The following is a 15,574-nucleotide window of genomic DNA, read 5'->3' on the forward strand; positions in this document are numbered from 1 at the left end:
GAAGATAAAACATGAGATGAAATAGTTAAAAACTGTATGGATAAATGGGCACAAAACTTGGGCTATAACATTGATCTAGATCAGTGGTTCCAAAACTTATTTTGCCTACCGCCCCCTTTTCAGAAAAAATAAAGAAAATATTTATAAAATGTTTTATAGATGGTATATTACCCCAGATAAACTAGCTAAATTTTATTCTGATTTATCAAATGAATGTTGGAAACGTAAAAAAATGTTGGCTCTTTCTTCCATATGTGGTGGACATGTGATAAAGCCAAAAAAGTATTGGTCTTGGATACATGAATTGTTACAAAAAATGCTTAAAATTGAATATAACACCTGAAAACGACAAAAAACAAGACTTCTATCTTACTATACGTATAGTGACATTGGCAAGAATACTATATGCCAAATACTGGAGAAGAACTGAAACTCCCTCGGATGTAAAATACTGGAAACTGCCGAGATGGATAACCTAGCTTTAATGTTGAGAGGAAATAAAAGGATTTTGAGAACATATGGTCAAGGTTCTATAACTGGATAGAGGAACATAATGCATTTAACGCCTAGACTGTCAGCCGAAACTAAAAGAAATAAGAACCATATGCATATTTATGAACAAAAGATATTTATTCAAAATGTAAGGTGTATAAGAGAAACGAATTTCCAAACTGTACTAATAGGAGGTCAAATTTACAATGGAAAAATGATACAATCAGATTTTCCCCACTTTTATGTTTTTGTGTTTGTATGTCTATGTTTGTTTTGTATGTGTGAAATAAAAAAAATTGTGAACAGAATTTTTTTAGTGTTTTTAAATTCTGCTTTAGCACTGGTTAAGATTGCTAGTACAGATTTAAACGAAGCCAGGACCAATTTATAAGACTTCAGATTTCATTAGGATTTGTGCCTTGTATCTAATGACTCGTTCAAAGCTTAATGGCCTAATGTAAAGAAAAAGCTAGCATAATGGATGCATTAAGCCTCAATCCAGAGACACCAGTGGCTAGTGATACAGGAGAGAAATTTTTCTGATGCTGTACATTTTTCCACAAAAAAAATTCTGCCCCACATATCTCTCCTTATAAATAATTCTGTTTTCGGGTGGCAACATTCCATGCGCTCCCAAATCAGTTGACTGCCTGATCTGTCACTCGGAAGTTGTGCCAATCCCCTGGCTGCATTGCCTCGCTGCGTTGCCTCAGTCCCGCCCACAGAGCCGGCGGCCTGCGTCTCGGCCTCAGTCTGGAGGGAGCTGCCGAAGGGGATGGATGCTCCACCGAGCGGAGGCTTAGGAGGCCGAGGCCAAACATGGCAGTGCCGCACCAGTCGTTGGCCATGCCAGGATGCAGGAAGCCGGCCTGGCTGCGAGCCCATGGAAACGGTGGCCAGCCTCTTGCCCTCAGTGTGCTGCGAGGCAACGGACAGGCCCAACGATTCGGCGGCCGCACAGTAAGGAGGCTGAGGCTGACCATGCCGCCACTGCACCAGTCACCGCCGCCTGCAGACGGTTGCAGCTGGCAAGGTGGGCTGCGAGCGGACAAGGACTGGCACCATAGACAGGAAGGCAGCCAAGGAGGAGGGCCAGACCGAGATCTTGCTAGCACTCATATTCCTTTTACAATGAGCTTTGCTACTAGTGTAAATATAGTCTGTATCTATACTTATCAGGGCAGTTGTGCTGCAAATCAATGATGTCAGATGGTCTAAATATGAGATGTGAAGTCTGGGGAAACTCTGGTGTTTGTACATGGTTCAGACTTGTACATGGGGTATTTGCTTTCTTCTGCTATGTTCGTTTAATTTTTGCTAACAGAATATATATATGGACGGATCACTACTTGTTGGGGGTTAGACTTACAAGGATATCAAGACTCTGCAGGGGTGGAGGATTAAGATGATCTGCCCCCATAGCCTGATGGATCCAATAAGTTTTCAGGCAGCATTGGGGGATTTGCCTGCTGATGTGGTCAGTTGTGGTCAATGCTCTATTTGATCTCTGGAATAGGTAAGTAACCTGGGCAATTGACATGATTGCACCTAGGCACCCTCTCTCCAGTTGAAGAGCCTGGGTAGCCCCTTGGTTTACTGAGTGGCTGCGAGCGATGAAAAGACAGGGGAGACAGCTAGACTCATGTAAGACTCATGATGAATCTGACAAGGCAGGGGCTAAGGCTACTCCATGGCAAAGAAGCAATATTTTCCCACAACCATTGCATCTGCACAGTGTAGACCTGCTGAATTCTTCCAGGTGATCAGGGACCTATTGTGTTCTGGCCAAAGGAAGTGGACAGCTCCGCAGCCCATTGTGATTATTTTGCTAAGCAATTTGTGGATAACATGCATTGGGAGATGGATGGACGAGTGCAACTCTGTTAATTCTCCTGGAATTCTCGCCGGTTTTTTATACCATCAATCATGTTATCCTTCTGGATCACCTTTCAGGACGGATAGGCACTGTTCTGCAATGGTTCTGATCCAACCTCAAGGGCAGGTTACAAAGTGTGGTGTGGCAGCACTACTGCTCTACGCACTGGCTTTTGGTATATGGGGTTCCCCAAGCTTCCATCTTGCCCCCTGTGCTTTTCAACATCTATGTAAATCCACTAGGAGAGATCATCTGGTGATCTGGGCTGAGCTGCCATCAATATACAGATGACAATCAGCTCTATCTTGCAGTATCAGCAAATCTCAGGGAGACTGTGGAAATGAGAAGATGTGGGACTTCCGGTTTTCGGCGCTTCAATGATGGCTGCATCTCTTGGCTCCTCCGAGAGATGTGTGCCATGAATCGGGGATTAGGAGGGAGTGTGACTGTGCATGCTCCCCCATGAAGCCCATAGGCAATGGGCTCCTAGCCAGGGGGCTTTGGAGAGCCCTACCTCCGGCTGACAGCCGGTACAGGGGGGCTACTCTCTGCCCTGAAGGTCCTGCCCTGATTCCCAGTATTGGATTTGAAGCAACCACCAGGACAAGCGCTTGGAGGTTTAGTGACTTTCTCTGCCTCGCGGGATCCCAGGGGCCATCACAGGACCTGGTGGATCGATTCATGGACTGATGAGTTTTCGTTGAAACGAGACACCAAAGCCTAGATGTGCAGTCCTCCTACTATAAACGGAGGGGGGGAGGGGATGCCCTATCTCCCGACGTTTTAAGCAAATGCGAAAATATGAGGAGGGACTGATCAAACTGCGGCAATGGACTGTAGCGGAGTTTTTTCTGAAAGAAAGTTGAGCATTTAAACAGACCTTAGAGACTTTGGCATTCTTTCTCGGCTAATGTAAACATCCCCAAAAGATGGCGATGAGAGGTAAAGAAGGAGGCGGGACCAATGCTTTCTTCAGGAAGGAGAACAGTGGAAAGCTAGGTCATGTGACCTAACCATAGATTCTGTCTCTAAAGTGAATCGCGGGCCCTCTGGTGGCTGAAGTGGAGTAGCGACCTGGATCTGTACTAAAAAAGCGGCTATATTTTTTTAAAGGGACAATATTTGGCGTGTACTTTGATCATAGAGACTTATGAATGGTAAGGAGATTCTAAAGTCTAGTTTACGTGCGGTGCGATTGGCAAGCAGATCGAAAAGTGGTTTTTGGGAGTAAAGGGATCGTTACCCCAACTTCACAAGATCTGCTTGCTAAGAGAAAGGTTGGATTCTCCAATAAGCATGCTTTTAATGCAACAAAAGGAAGGGTCTTGATTCAAGACGTTTAAGGAAACGAAGATGTCCCTGGAAAAAGGAACTTGGGTTTATATCATGAATGGACAGATCCGGACTTATAAAAGCTAGAAGTTAATTGGAAAAAGAAGATACATCTAAGATGGAAGATAAATTGTTGTAATGTTCTTAATGAGGGAACATTGGTTTTAAAGATTTTGCCTATGGGGGGGGGGAGTAAAGCATAAAAGGAGATGCCAATTTTTCTTAAGGACTGTGTTTATATATGTTCTAGCTTTAGAATTACTTTCTGTCTAGTCTGATAAGCTGGTTTTGTCAACAGAAGTGATGATTGGTGGGCACTCTTCATGCTTGAAAGTAAGTGAATAAGTGTAATAACCATGTTTTAAGCATTGTAAAACCTCCACACTTGGGTTTTTAGTTAGGTTCTTTTTCCTTTAGATTGTAGAATTTTCCCTTCCCAATTTCTGTTGTAGTTTTATAGAAATGCAAATAAAAAATTCCCCTTTGGGGGGCTAAAAAAAAGAAGAAAAGAAATGAGAATACATGCTTGGAAACAGCTTTGGAATGGATGAGGGCTAACAAGCTGAAACTTAATCCTGACAAAACTGAGGTGCTACTGGTGAGGGGAAGATGTGACCGAGAAATGTTGTAATCCTTGTTCTGGATGGGATCTAGGTGTTCTGGTTGATCACAAGCTAAACATGAGCCTGCAGTGTGATGTGGCTGTGAAGAAAGCTAATGCAATCTTAGGATGCATTAACAGAAGCATTGTGTCCAGATCACGGGAAGTGGTAGTTCTGCTCTATTCTGCTATGGTCAGGCCTCACCTGGATTACTGTGTCCAGTTTTGGGCACCACGTTTTAGGAAGGATGTTGACAAGCTTGACTGTGTCCAGAAGAGGGCAACTAGGATGGTGAGAGGGTTGGAATCCAAGTCTTATGAGGAAAGGCTGAAAGAGTTGGGTATGTTTAGCCTGGGAAAGAGAAGGCTTAGAGAGGACATGATTGCAGTCTTCAAATATTTGAAGGGCTGTCATGTAGAAGATGGAGCAGATTTATTCTCTCTTGCTCCAGATTGCAAGACTAGATGTAATGGGTGGAAATTACAAGGGAGTCGTTACTGGCTAAATATCAGGAGAAGCTTCCTTTTTTTTTTTTTGGCCTCCCGAAGGGGATTTTTTAAATTGCATTTTTATAAAGACTACAAAACTACAATGAAAATAAGGGAAGGGAACTACAATTAAGGATAAAGAAAAGGATACCTACTACTATCTAAAATCCCAAGAGAGGAGATCCTCAAAATCGCTTAAGTACAAAGTCAGTTCTAAAAACGCTGACAATTTTATGAACTTAGTCAGGTCTGCTACTACAACTTTTGAATCTTAAATTTAACTGTTAAAAAGAAAACCCCCAAAGCATCTCATTACTATCAACCCTTTTTTTCCCTCAAAGGCACAATGCAGAGTCCTTCAGACTTCATTTTTTCTTATCCTGTATTTTTTGCAGTTTATAAGGACTTTTAGGAGCCAATTAAGGATAAAGAAAAGGATACCTACTACTATCTAAAATCCCAAGAGAGGAGATCCTCAAAATCGCTTAAGTACAAAGTCAGTTCTAAAAACGCTGACAATTTTATGAACTTAGTCAGGTCTGCTACTACAACTTTTGAATCTTAAATTTAACTGTTAAAAAGAAAACTCTAAAGAAAGGAGGGAACAGAATGGGTTATGAAAAAGCAGGATGAACTTCAATATAGATATGTTTGGCTGAAATATATGCAGATTAATGACATTTTTAAAGCAGATAAGAAGAATTATGGTTTTAGAGAGGAAAAAAATGAATTAGAAACTGTTTGGGAGGCTGGAGGGGGGAAAATGGTTTCTAAGATGTATAAAATTTTGCTGAAATGGTATACGGAAGATGAAACTGTAAAAGAGCAAATGTTAAAGTGGACAATTAACATGAATAAGGAAGTGACAATAGATTCGTGGGAATATTTGTGGAAAAATTCTATTAAGATATCGACGTGTACCAATGTAAGAGAGAACTGTTATAAAATGATGTATAGATGGTACATGACACCTAAGAAAATAGCAAATATGAACCAGAATATGTCTAGTAAATGTTGGAAATGTAAGAAACATGAGGGCTCATTTTACCATATGTGGTGGACTTGTGATAAAGCTGTAGACTTTTGGACTAAAGTTCATGGAGAAATGCAAAAAATACTAAAATTTTCCTTTTAAAAAAAAAGCACCTGAGATTCTGCTTTTAGGACTTAAAATGGAAGAACTAAATGTGAAGAAAAAGACTATTCTGGTATTTAATGACAACTGCGAGAATGGTTTATGCACAAATGTCAACATTTTAGCCAGCTCGGTGGTTCCTTCTGGTCTTGGGCTCTCCACTTTCGCTTTTGAAAGTTTTTCTTTCTCCATCCTCTTCCCCATCTTTATCGATTGTTTACTTTCGCCGCGATTTCTAAAGTATACGCGCCTTGGTGAGTTTTTCTCAACAGATTTCAACGCTTTCGCTTCCGCTCCCCATTTTTTCGCTTAAAAGTTCATGCACATGGGAGAGTCCCCCCGCTCGCTTCACTTCTCAGTCCATGGGGTGGGGAGCTTTCTTTTTATATTGTCAAAGGTGCTTTAATCTGACTCACGTTCATATTGGTCTTCCGACCTCGCTTAGTCTCTGATTCAGCTGCTCAATCCCCAGCGCTTGTCCCGGTCAGCGTCACTAGGTTCCATTCGGACACTCGCAGGACGGACCATCCGGGCGAAGAGGCGCCTCAATTCGCCAGCATCGTGCTGGTGAAGAGGCGACCTCTCGAGAGCCCAATGGCTAGAAGCCCTTTGCCGGGCTTCTTGGGGGGCAACGAGCCTGCGTACCCCCTCCTTCCCACTCGTGCGCAGATCGCATCCCCGGAAGGTCCGGGAGATGCGACTGCTCAGCGTGCCGCCACCAACCGGAAGTCAGGAGAAACTTCCTAAGTGTAAGAGTGGTTGAGCAGTGGAACAGTCTGCCTCGGGAGGTGGTGGATGCTCCTTCGCTGGACGTTTTCAAGCGGAGGCTGGACGACCATCTTTCGGGTATTTTGTAGGTATGTAGAGCTATCTTTCAGCTATGCTCCTGCAGAGTGCAGGGGGTTGGACTAGATGTCCTGCGAGGTCCCTTCCAACTCTAACATTCTATGATTCTATTATTCTATCTGTAGAACTTTTTCTTATTGTAGCGAGCCCCCCTGGCTAGATCCAACTCATATCAAGTTTTGGTTTCTCTGATGGCTGATCTAGTAACTCTCTAATTCTGTATGTTTTATTTTTAACATTCCACTACATAAATAACACAGACAAAGTAGCGCCCAAAAAAGAATATTCTTATCACATTTATATAGCAACTCACTAGCAGAATAAATCATAAATAACAGCAAATAACAAGGAAAATTACAAAGAAAACAAGCACAATATTGTGAATCAAGTATGATATACAAAAAATAGTTTGTATAATACAAGAATGACATAAAGTATAACAATGACACTGGAGAATGACTGTGAGTACAAAGACGACACAGAATGAAGACACTGGATTTCACTCTTCGTTTCGATGATTCTTCCTCAGAAAGCTAAAAATAGGACAAGTTGTTACTATATATTATTAAAGTTACAACCATGTTCCGGCAACGTGAAGCCTTTTGGATCTTCCGTCTTAGGACCTATCATCCTTATGGCCTCAACCAGTCATTGGAACTAAGTTGTTACTTATGAGTAGAGTGTTCTTTAGAGTTCTAGTCCATGTAGCTTTAAGAACACTTGCTATGGTGTCTTAATAGATGTTAGCTTTAGTATATATATCAATGGCATGCTGATGACACCTTGAGGTGTACCGACAATGTAAGAATACGCTCTGCTACAGATCGGTTGCCCATTCTTGATCGCTTTGATACAGATCGGTGAGCATTATGACTTTTTAATGGAACCCATTATTAATACATGGACCTCACAAAATATCCATTTTCAAACAAAGAGATTATGGGAGCACTTTTCTTTCTTTCTTTCTTAGGTTATTCAGCCTGTACCTATTATCTTGGAGGCTTCTCTATATAGTAAACGCTTGATGCAGGTAGTTTCTGCCTTTATTTTTCATTACATGGTTGTAACTTTAATACATGCTAAAATGCTAAAGCAAATACTAGAAAAATACTAAAGCAAAAAAGATTTACAGGATATTTTGCATGTATTGTGACATGCTGTACATACATCACTACCAAACTCAGCCAAAAGGAAATGCCTGATGCCACATTACTAAAGTATCAGAGGAAAATGTTCCCTACCTGAACGATCCCAGTGGAAGGAATTTTATATGCCTGTAGCTTCTGCTTCAGCAGCTCAGGATCACTGTGGCGGAATGGGCACCCTAATAAGCAAATAACAGAGCAAAGCACACAAAACAAGACTATTTACCCAGAAGTTAGTACAATAACACACTTGAGAGACTGGCTAAGCAGTTCCTAATTGTCTAAGAGCTTATTAATACAAAAGTTAATTGCCCATGTGTAGAATCGCTTTACTCTTCTTCTAAATGACTACTTCACTCTATGGTGGCATGACACTATAGGCTCAAGAATTATACAAACATTATAACAAGACAACCAAGATTCTCATTGATCTGACAAAATTCAATTAAATTCCTTACAAGCAGCTATGAAAATACACAAAAAATCTGTAACATACAATACAGAAAGACTATAACGGGGTAATATTGTGGCAATGGCAGATAAAAGGAAGATAAAAATAAAATGTTAAGTACAGTATCGAATGGTGAGAGGGTTGGACTAGGATCTGGGAGACCCTGATTTGAATCCCCCACTCCAGCATGGAACTCCACTGGGTGAATCTGGACCAGTCACCTGCTCTCAGCCTAACCAACCTCACGGTGTTGTTGTGAGAGTAAAATGCAGGAGGAGAGAATGGTGTTGTAAGTCACTTCGAGTGCTCATTGTGAAGAAAAGCAAGGCATAAATAAATAAAATGACTTTACATGATCCCAGGGGGAAGAAGGATAAATGCTGCACCCAACTGTATACAAAATATTTATGTTGGTGATCCGAAAATGTTGCATTCTATTGATTTTACTGAGACGACATTGGTTTAAAATCAAAGTGTCATAGCTTAGCTGGTATATGATTAACAGTTTAGCAGATACTAACTATGTGAATTATTGTTATTTATTGAAAACTTAGATCTACAGCTCTTATGATACACCTTTGGTACTTGTAAAAGTCTCCCACACAGTTGGCTGCAGACATATAGGCTGCATACTCCAGTATGAATGACACTGGAGAGGATAAAACGTGATAAGAATAAGGCAAAGGAACTGGTATTTATTTTCCTTTACCCTTTCAAATCATATTCTCTTGTTTTCAACACAAGTAACAAGGAATTTTCCAGGCAGCAGATCTGTCCCTTTTGGTACTGACTTAATCAGCTGGGAGGGACTGAAAAGTACAGTAAACAAATCAGTCAAATTGGCTGATGACCTGCCTTGCAGCAGATCTTCCATGGGCTACTGTTGGACAAAACTGAGCTGCACAAGTAACAAATTTGACCCAGTTTAGCAAATCAAACGTCTTATTTTGTTCAGAGACCTGCACAGTCCTTTGTGCAGAAAGAAAGGTATTTTTTGTTTACCATAATTTAAGTGCCAGTGTGGGGTAGTGGTTAGAGTGTTGGACTAAGACTGGGGAGAACCCACTGTGCCATGGAGCTCACTGAGGTGACTCTGGGCCAGCCACTCTCTTTCAGCCTAACCTACCTCACAGAGTTAGTGTGAGGATAAAATTGAAAGGGGAGAACTCACATTGGGACCCTGCCGGGATCTAAAATGGGGTGTGTTAAGTGCCGTCATTTCTGACTTAGGGCGGCCCCGTGAATTAATGACCTCCAGAACATCCTCTCATTAACATCCTTGCTCAGGTCTCACAAACTGAAAGCTGTGGCTTCCGTAATTCAGTCAATCCATTTAATATTGGGTCTTCCTCGTTTCCTACTGCCTTTAAATCTCCTAGCATTTTCCTAGCATCTAATAAACCCGTGCAACTCCAATATTGAAGAATTGTTTTAAAAACAGATTCCAAATTCAGAGATAGATTTTCATCTTGGGGGGAAATCCTGATTTCCTAGAGGTTGTTTTTAAACAAGCCACTGTGCTGTTATCTGCTAAGAATTCTTATTCTAGAGAGTAACATAAACTTTAACATATTTAATAAGAGGCCAGAATGCGTATCCATTTAAAAATATTCAAATGATTTATTACTATTTGAAAGTTTTCAGGCAAAAGCATTAAGGAACTTTACTATTTGTCCTGAGACCCTGTTGGGGGGGGAAATAAAAAATCTGCAGGAAGGAGAGAAGAGAAACAGTGAAAAGCACAGTGAAGCACATATTGAAGCACTGTTGAATGAATCTCTCTTGCTTGACCTAGTTCTGTAATAAGACAAATCACCAAAAGAATAACAGTACACCAGTCTGACAGTGATGACTGGCATAAGCTGCAAAAGTAACTTCTGCCAGTAATGTGGGCAGCCAATCAGTTGGTTTCCAAAGCTGCTGGGTTCCCAAGCATTGTGTACATGTCAGGTGCAAGCACTCACCGTGATAATCCCCTTGGCCTGGTGGATTGGACAGGATAATTTTCATGCAGCTGAATGGAGTATAATCAGTTCGCTTTCCTTCTTTTCCATAGTTATGCCGGATGCTGTAAGCATACCCTTTGTCAAACTAAACAGCAAACACATTAAAAAAGAGAGAGATGGTTTGCATTTTAATTGTACCTGAGGCCTGCAATTTCACTACTATGAAAGGTAAACTATTGGGACTTCAAGAGGTTGTATTTGATAAAGTCTTCCTATTAGAACAAATTTAGAAGTGAAAATTAAAATTTATTTGGCTGCAAATATTGCTCTATTTTTACAGTGGAATCCTAAGCAGAGTCATACCCTTCTAAATCCACAGAAGTCAATGGGTTTAGAACAATATAATTCTGTTTAGGTTTGCACCATTAGTTAGGTACCATAGGATTTTAAAATGCAGAGTAAAAGAATAATCCCAAATTGTAAGTAAATGGGGGAGGTAAAAACACCCCAAAAGCACATAGAGAAGCAATCGTAGACATTCCAACCCCCCTAACATTAGGTTGTACCTTGTAGATCTGTTCTGCAAAAAGCAGCATTTTCATTTGGCACAAGGAGCCTTCCACTGATGCAAAGTGTTCTGTATCATAAGAACATAAGAGATGCCAATGTTGGATCAGGCCAAAGGCCCATCCAGTCCAACACTCTGTATCACACAGTGGCCAGAAATACCAGTGCCATCAGGAAGTCCACCACTGGGGCCAGGACATTAGAAGCCCTCCCACTGTTGACCCCCCCAAGCACCAAGATGTCACAGAGCATCACTTGCCCCAGAGCCCCTATCTATACCTTCTGGCTAATAGCCACTGATGGACCTCTGCTCCATATGCTTATCTAATTCCCTTTTGAAGCCGTCCATGTTTGTAGCCGCCACCACTTCCTGTGGCAGTGAATTCCATGTGTTAATCACTCTTTGGGTGAAGAAGTACTTCCTTTTATCTGTTCTAACCCGACCGCTCAGCAATTTCATGGAGTGCCCACGAGTTCTTGTATTGTGAGAAAGGGAGAAAAGTACCTCTTTCTCTACCTGCTCTTTCCCATGCATAATCTTATAAACCTCAATCATGTCACCCCTCAGTCGCAATGCATGGCTAGGAATAAATACAGTGAAGCAACATGTTGAATACCGGCAAACAGATAGTATTCCAAATGAAGTCGCACCATTGATTTATATAGGGGCATTATGATATTGGCTGATCTGTTTTCAATACCCTTCCTAATAATCCCCAGCATAGCATTGACCTTCTTTACTGTAGTCACACACTGTCTCGACATTTTCAGTGAGTTATCTACTACGACTCCAAGATCTCTCTCTTGATCAGTCTCTGCCAGTTCAGACCCCATCAACGTGTATTTATATTTAGGATTTTTGGCTCCAATGTGCATCACTTTGCACTTGGCCACATTGAACCCCATTTGCCATGTTGACGCCCACTTGCCCATCTTTGACAGATCCCTTTGGAGTGCCTCACAATCCTCACTGGTTTTCACCACCCTGAACAACTTCGTATCATCCGCAAATTAAGCCACTTCACTGCTTACTCCCAACTCCAAATCATTAATGAACAAGTTAAAAAGCAGTGGACCAAGTACTCACCATTAGCAGAGTGGGTTTGCAAGTTCCAACCCATTATACTTCTCTCCTATAAGGTGCCCTATCAGTATATTCTCTAAATGAGAAAATATATTTCCCTTTTATAGTTCCTTCCAATCTTTGTAAGATTCTAGCACCGCCCCCTTTTAACTCTTTTACTGTGGACTTTTCATCCATTCTCTTATTGCCCTTCTTGAGATCAGAACTCTCAGACAACGTACTGAGTCAAGCTGTTACCATTGTTTGGAAAACTAGCAACAAGTCAAAGAAAAGTAAAGAGAGGCAACTTACTGTTCCATTAGAGATTAGCAAGCACTTTCTGCATAAGCCACTCTAGAGTGATTTTCTATAGTATTTAACATGATATTTCAAGACAGTGGGCATTTCATACCTCTAAGTCCAAAATTTGGTCTCAAAGACTGACTGCAGGAGTTTGTTTGACAATGTGACACTCTTGCACTGGTGTTTCTACTCATGTGTTTGCCCTTTGTCTCTCCTCCAAGTGGAAAGTACAAATTAAACAGCCTAAGAGATCACTGTTATTCAGTAGCCCAAAGAATTAAACACATGAATCTGCCTTATACTGAATCAGACCATTGGTCCATCAAACTACTCAGACTGGCAGTGGCTCTCCAGGGTCTCAGGCTAAAGTCCTTTACATCACCTGCAACCTGATCCTTACTGGAGATGCCGGGGATTGATCTTCTGCATGCTCTAGCTACCACTGAGCCATGGCCCCTCAACTTTAAAGACTGAGGAGTGTGGATCAACAGAGAGATCAGTTTGTGATCAAGTTTTATATTACAATATCACTGGCAGTACTAAAACTGATACATATGAACGAAAAAAACCTTAGAGACTGGCTTTTAAGAAGTGTTTGCTTTATCATTCAGAACTTCAAAAAGTATCAAGATTCATCTATCTCATTTCAGAAAGCCATAACATATAGTTGGAGGGGAATCAATCTTGCATTACAAAGAAAGAATTTTAACACCACATAAGTCTTTCTGTTATAAGCCCCTCACAGATTAATATTTGACTGTATCCCCAGACAGATATGTGACAAAACCCTCTTCTAACCACTACTTCACACTGGGTAGTTTGGGCACCAGAATCATTCTGCCAATTTAAGAGCCAGTGTGAAGTAGTGGTTGGGGGGGGGGCAAGCTTACTGTTGCACTCCAAGCACCGTTTAAAGAAACCCCACCGTGCGGCCATAGGCCGGGGGAAAGCGTTGGTAGAAATAAAGTCCAATAAACAAAGTACCTAACTGAAAAACTTTCCTAACTAAACTTGAATAAAAGAAGGCCGAAAGGGCCCCAAAAAGTAAAGTTTTAATGACTGAGGCGGAGAGAGTCCTACCAGCGCGGTGGTCAGAAGAGAACTGGCAGGATTGTTGTGCCCCTCCCTTGGTCATGCACACTGGAGCCCGGCACGTGACTGGGGAGCGGCCGTGAAAATTCCTTTTGCTTTCCATTATACCGATTGGGGTCGGCGCAGGCGCACTATATCCCAGAGTTGTGATGCGCAGAGACCATGAAGAACATCCCCAGGATCTGCCATTCTGCATGATTCCTCCCAGCAGATGGGCTGGGGTGAGAGTTGGTGTAATCGGCCGGCAGACGGGCTGCCCAATGCTGGATCCAGGCCCTATGCTGCACCAAATGCTCCTGTGATTGAACTCAATAAAGCTGTGGCCTATCCTCCCTACACCCTCACTTCCTCCCTTGCCCCTGGGGCTGCAATCAGCATTTCTCGAATTTTCTTCTTTGCAGCATGGGGCTGCATGACCCGCACTTTGGCTCCCAGATCTCCATAGAATGAAATTAACAACATAATTTTTAATGAAAGAGGATAATCATGGGACTCTACTGCAAGAAGAGAGTGGGAAAGCAGCTGTTTTTGTCTGTATTATTTCAGCTTTAATCTGCAGTAAGTGCCTACACTATAAATGGACAACACAAAAGAGATAAACAAGTTCCCCAAACAGAACACTGAGTTGAATTCCTAATATTTTAAGTTGTCTAAATTACCTTGTCTGCATCCACTTTTCCTTTGATAAACTCAGATTTCCAAAACTGCAGAGCTTGTTCTAATGTCAAACCAATTCCCTTTAGAAACAAACCATATTGCATGCGGCCTCCATGACGGAGATGATGATTATCATGCAGAGCTTTGTGCAGCTGACGCATACAGAGAGGAAATGATTTAACTGAAAGCTGTAACAAGAAAACTGGTATTAAAGATGTATCAACTATTGTAACTTACAGGCTGTTTGATCACTAATTAAACCATTAGGAAGATGAACAGCTAGTGATGAAAAAAAGTGTTTGCAAAGCATATAGAATCTAAGGATTAAATCTCCTTTAGAACTGGACTGTTATGTCTAATAACTCTTATCAGATACATTTATCCTTGTAACACAAAAGTACTTTTAATAAATGAGAAATGGAAGATTTGTATTCACTTACTGTGAAGCTTCCTTCTCGGTGGTCCAGAGTGAGGCAGTCCTTGACTCCTTACTCCTGGGAAAGCACCTCCCCCTTCCATAGGCAGGGCCGGAAAACTTTGATCCCGGAGGGGAGGGGCTTATCCTCTGATCCCCAGTCATACCGAAAGCCACCTCCGAGCTGCTGTAAATTCCCTTTAAAAATAACTCCTTCCCCCTCAGACAACTGGGGGATACCATCACAGCCATGGGCTTAAACAAATACAAACCTGTATTTTAATTTCCATTTATTAATCGCTTTCCCCAGTGGGCTCAAAGCGATGTACAGTTACTCATTATAGACAAGGGACTAACAATGTTCGCAGGGGATAGGGAAGACAACATATATTCATTTAATTACACATGCCGTCGCTGCCCGGTGTAGACGTCTTCTGGCTTGGCTCCGTCGTTTTCCGCACGGCTGCTTGTCGACCAGGCTTCAGGACCCGTATGTCAATCACCACACTGCCACCGCCTGGCCGGAGCATCCACTGCAGGGATTCTTCGTAGCCGAGAAGTTCTTTCGCCTTTTTCCGAACCTCGACCAGGACGTCCGACCGTCAGCTAACACCCTCCCACAAGAGAGATTGGTGTGCCCACCCTCTCTAAGGAGTGGTTCCCATTTTATCCACTCGCTGAAGCTTTCGAATCGCTGGGTGGATGATGAGCTGGGGACAACAGGTTGGCTGCTCACACCAGCGCGGGGTTCGAACTAACACAGTTCATATGTTAAGACAGTGGGAGCAGCAACAGTCCACCACAACACGTAATCAGTTAGACCATATTCATGAGCAACTGAACCACTGTAAAACCTCATGTCCAACTCCAGGTCCCGAGGACCGAAAGTCATGTCCATCAAGAGAGGGTGGGTAGGACTGCCCCACTCTGGACCACCGAGAAGGAAGCTTCACGGTAAGTGAATACAAATCTTCCATTCTCCGGTGGTCCAGGAGTTGGGCAGTCCTTGACTCCTTACTCCTGGGATGTAAAAAAGCAGTGCTCCCCCAGGTGGGTCACACGACTTCTGGTGCCTACAGGGCCCGAAGTAACACTCTCCTGTCAAATGCTGCTTCTGCCGAAGCTAGTTCGTCAATCCTATAGTGCTTTGTAAAGGAATGGACA

The 15,574-nt window shown here is 42.2% G+C and overlaps 1 protein-coding gene across 1 annotated transcript in view; it reads right to left on the reverse strand.

The window, feature by feature from the left end:
• The window catches only part of PRIM2 (primase, DNA, polypeptide 2 (58kDa)), a 110,193-nt gene that overhangs the window by 17,161 nt on the left and 77,458 nt on the right, over positions 1-15,574 (reverse strand). The window contains exons 9-11 of the mRNA XM_015424234.1: positions 13,998-14,183; positions 10,332-10,458; positions 8,013-8,095 (exon numbers count right to left, since the gene is read on the reverse strand). Of these exons, the coding sequence (XP_015279720.1) occupies positions 8,013-8,095; positions 10,332-10,458; positions 13,998-14,183 (396 nt within the window). The remainder of the gene's footprint in view (positions 1-8,012; positions 8,096-10,331; positions 10,459-13,997; positions 14,184-15,574) is intronic.

Source organism: Gekko japonicus, unplaced genomic scaffold (genome assembly GCF_001447785.1).
Source record: "Gekko japonicus isolate JY-2015 unplaced genomic scaffold, Gekko_japonicus_V1.1 scaffold1896, whole genome shotgun sequence".
NCBI lineage: Eukaryota > Metazoa > Chordata > Lepidosauria > Squamata > Gekkonidae > Gekko > Gekko japonicus.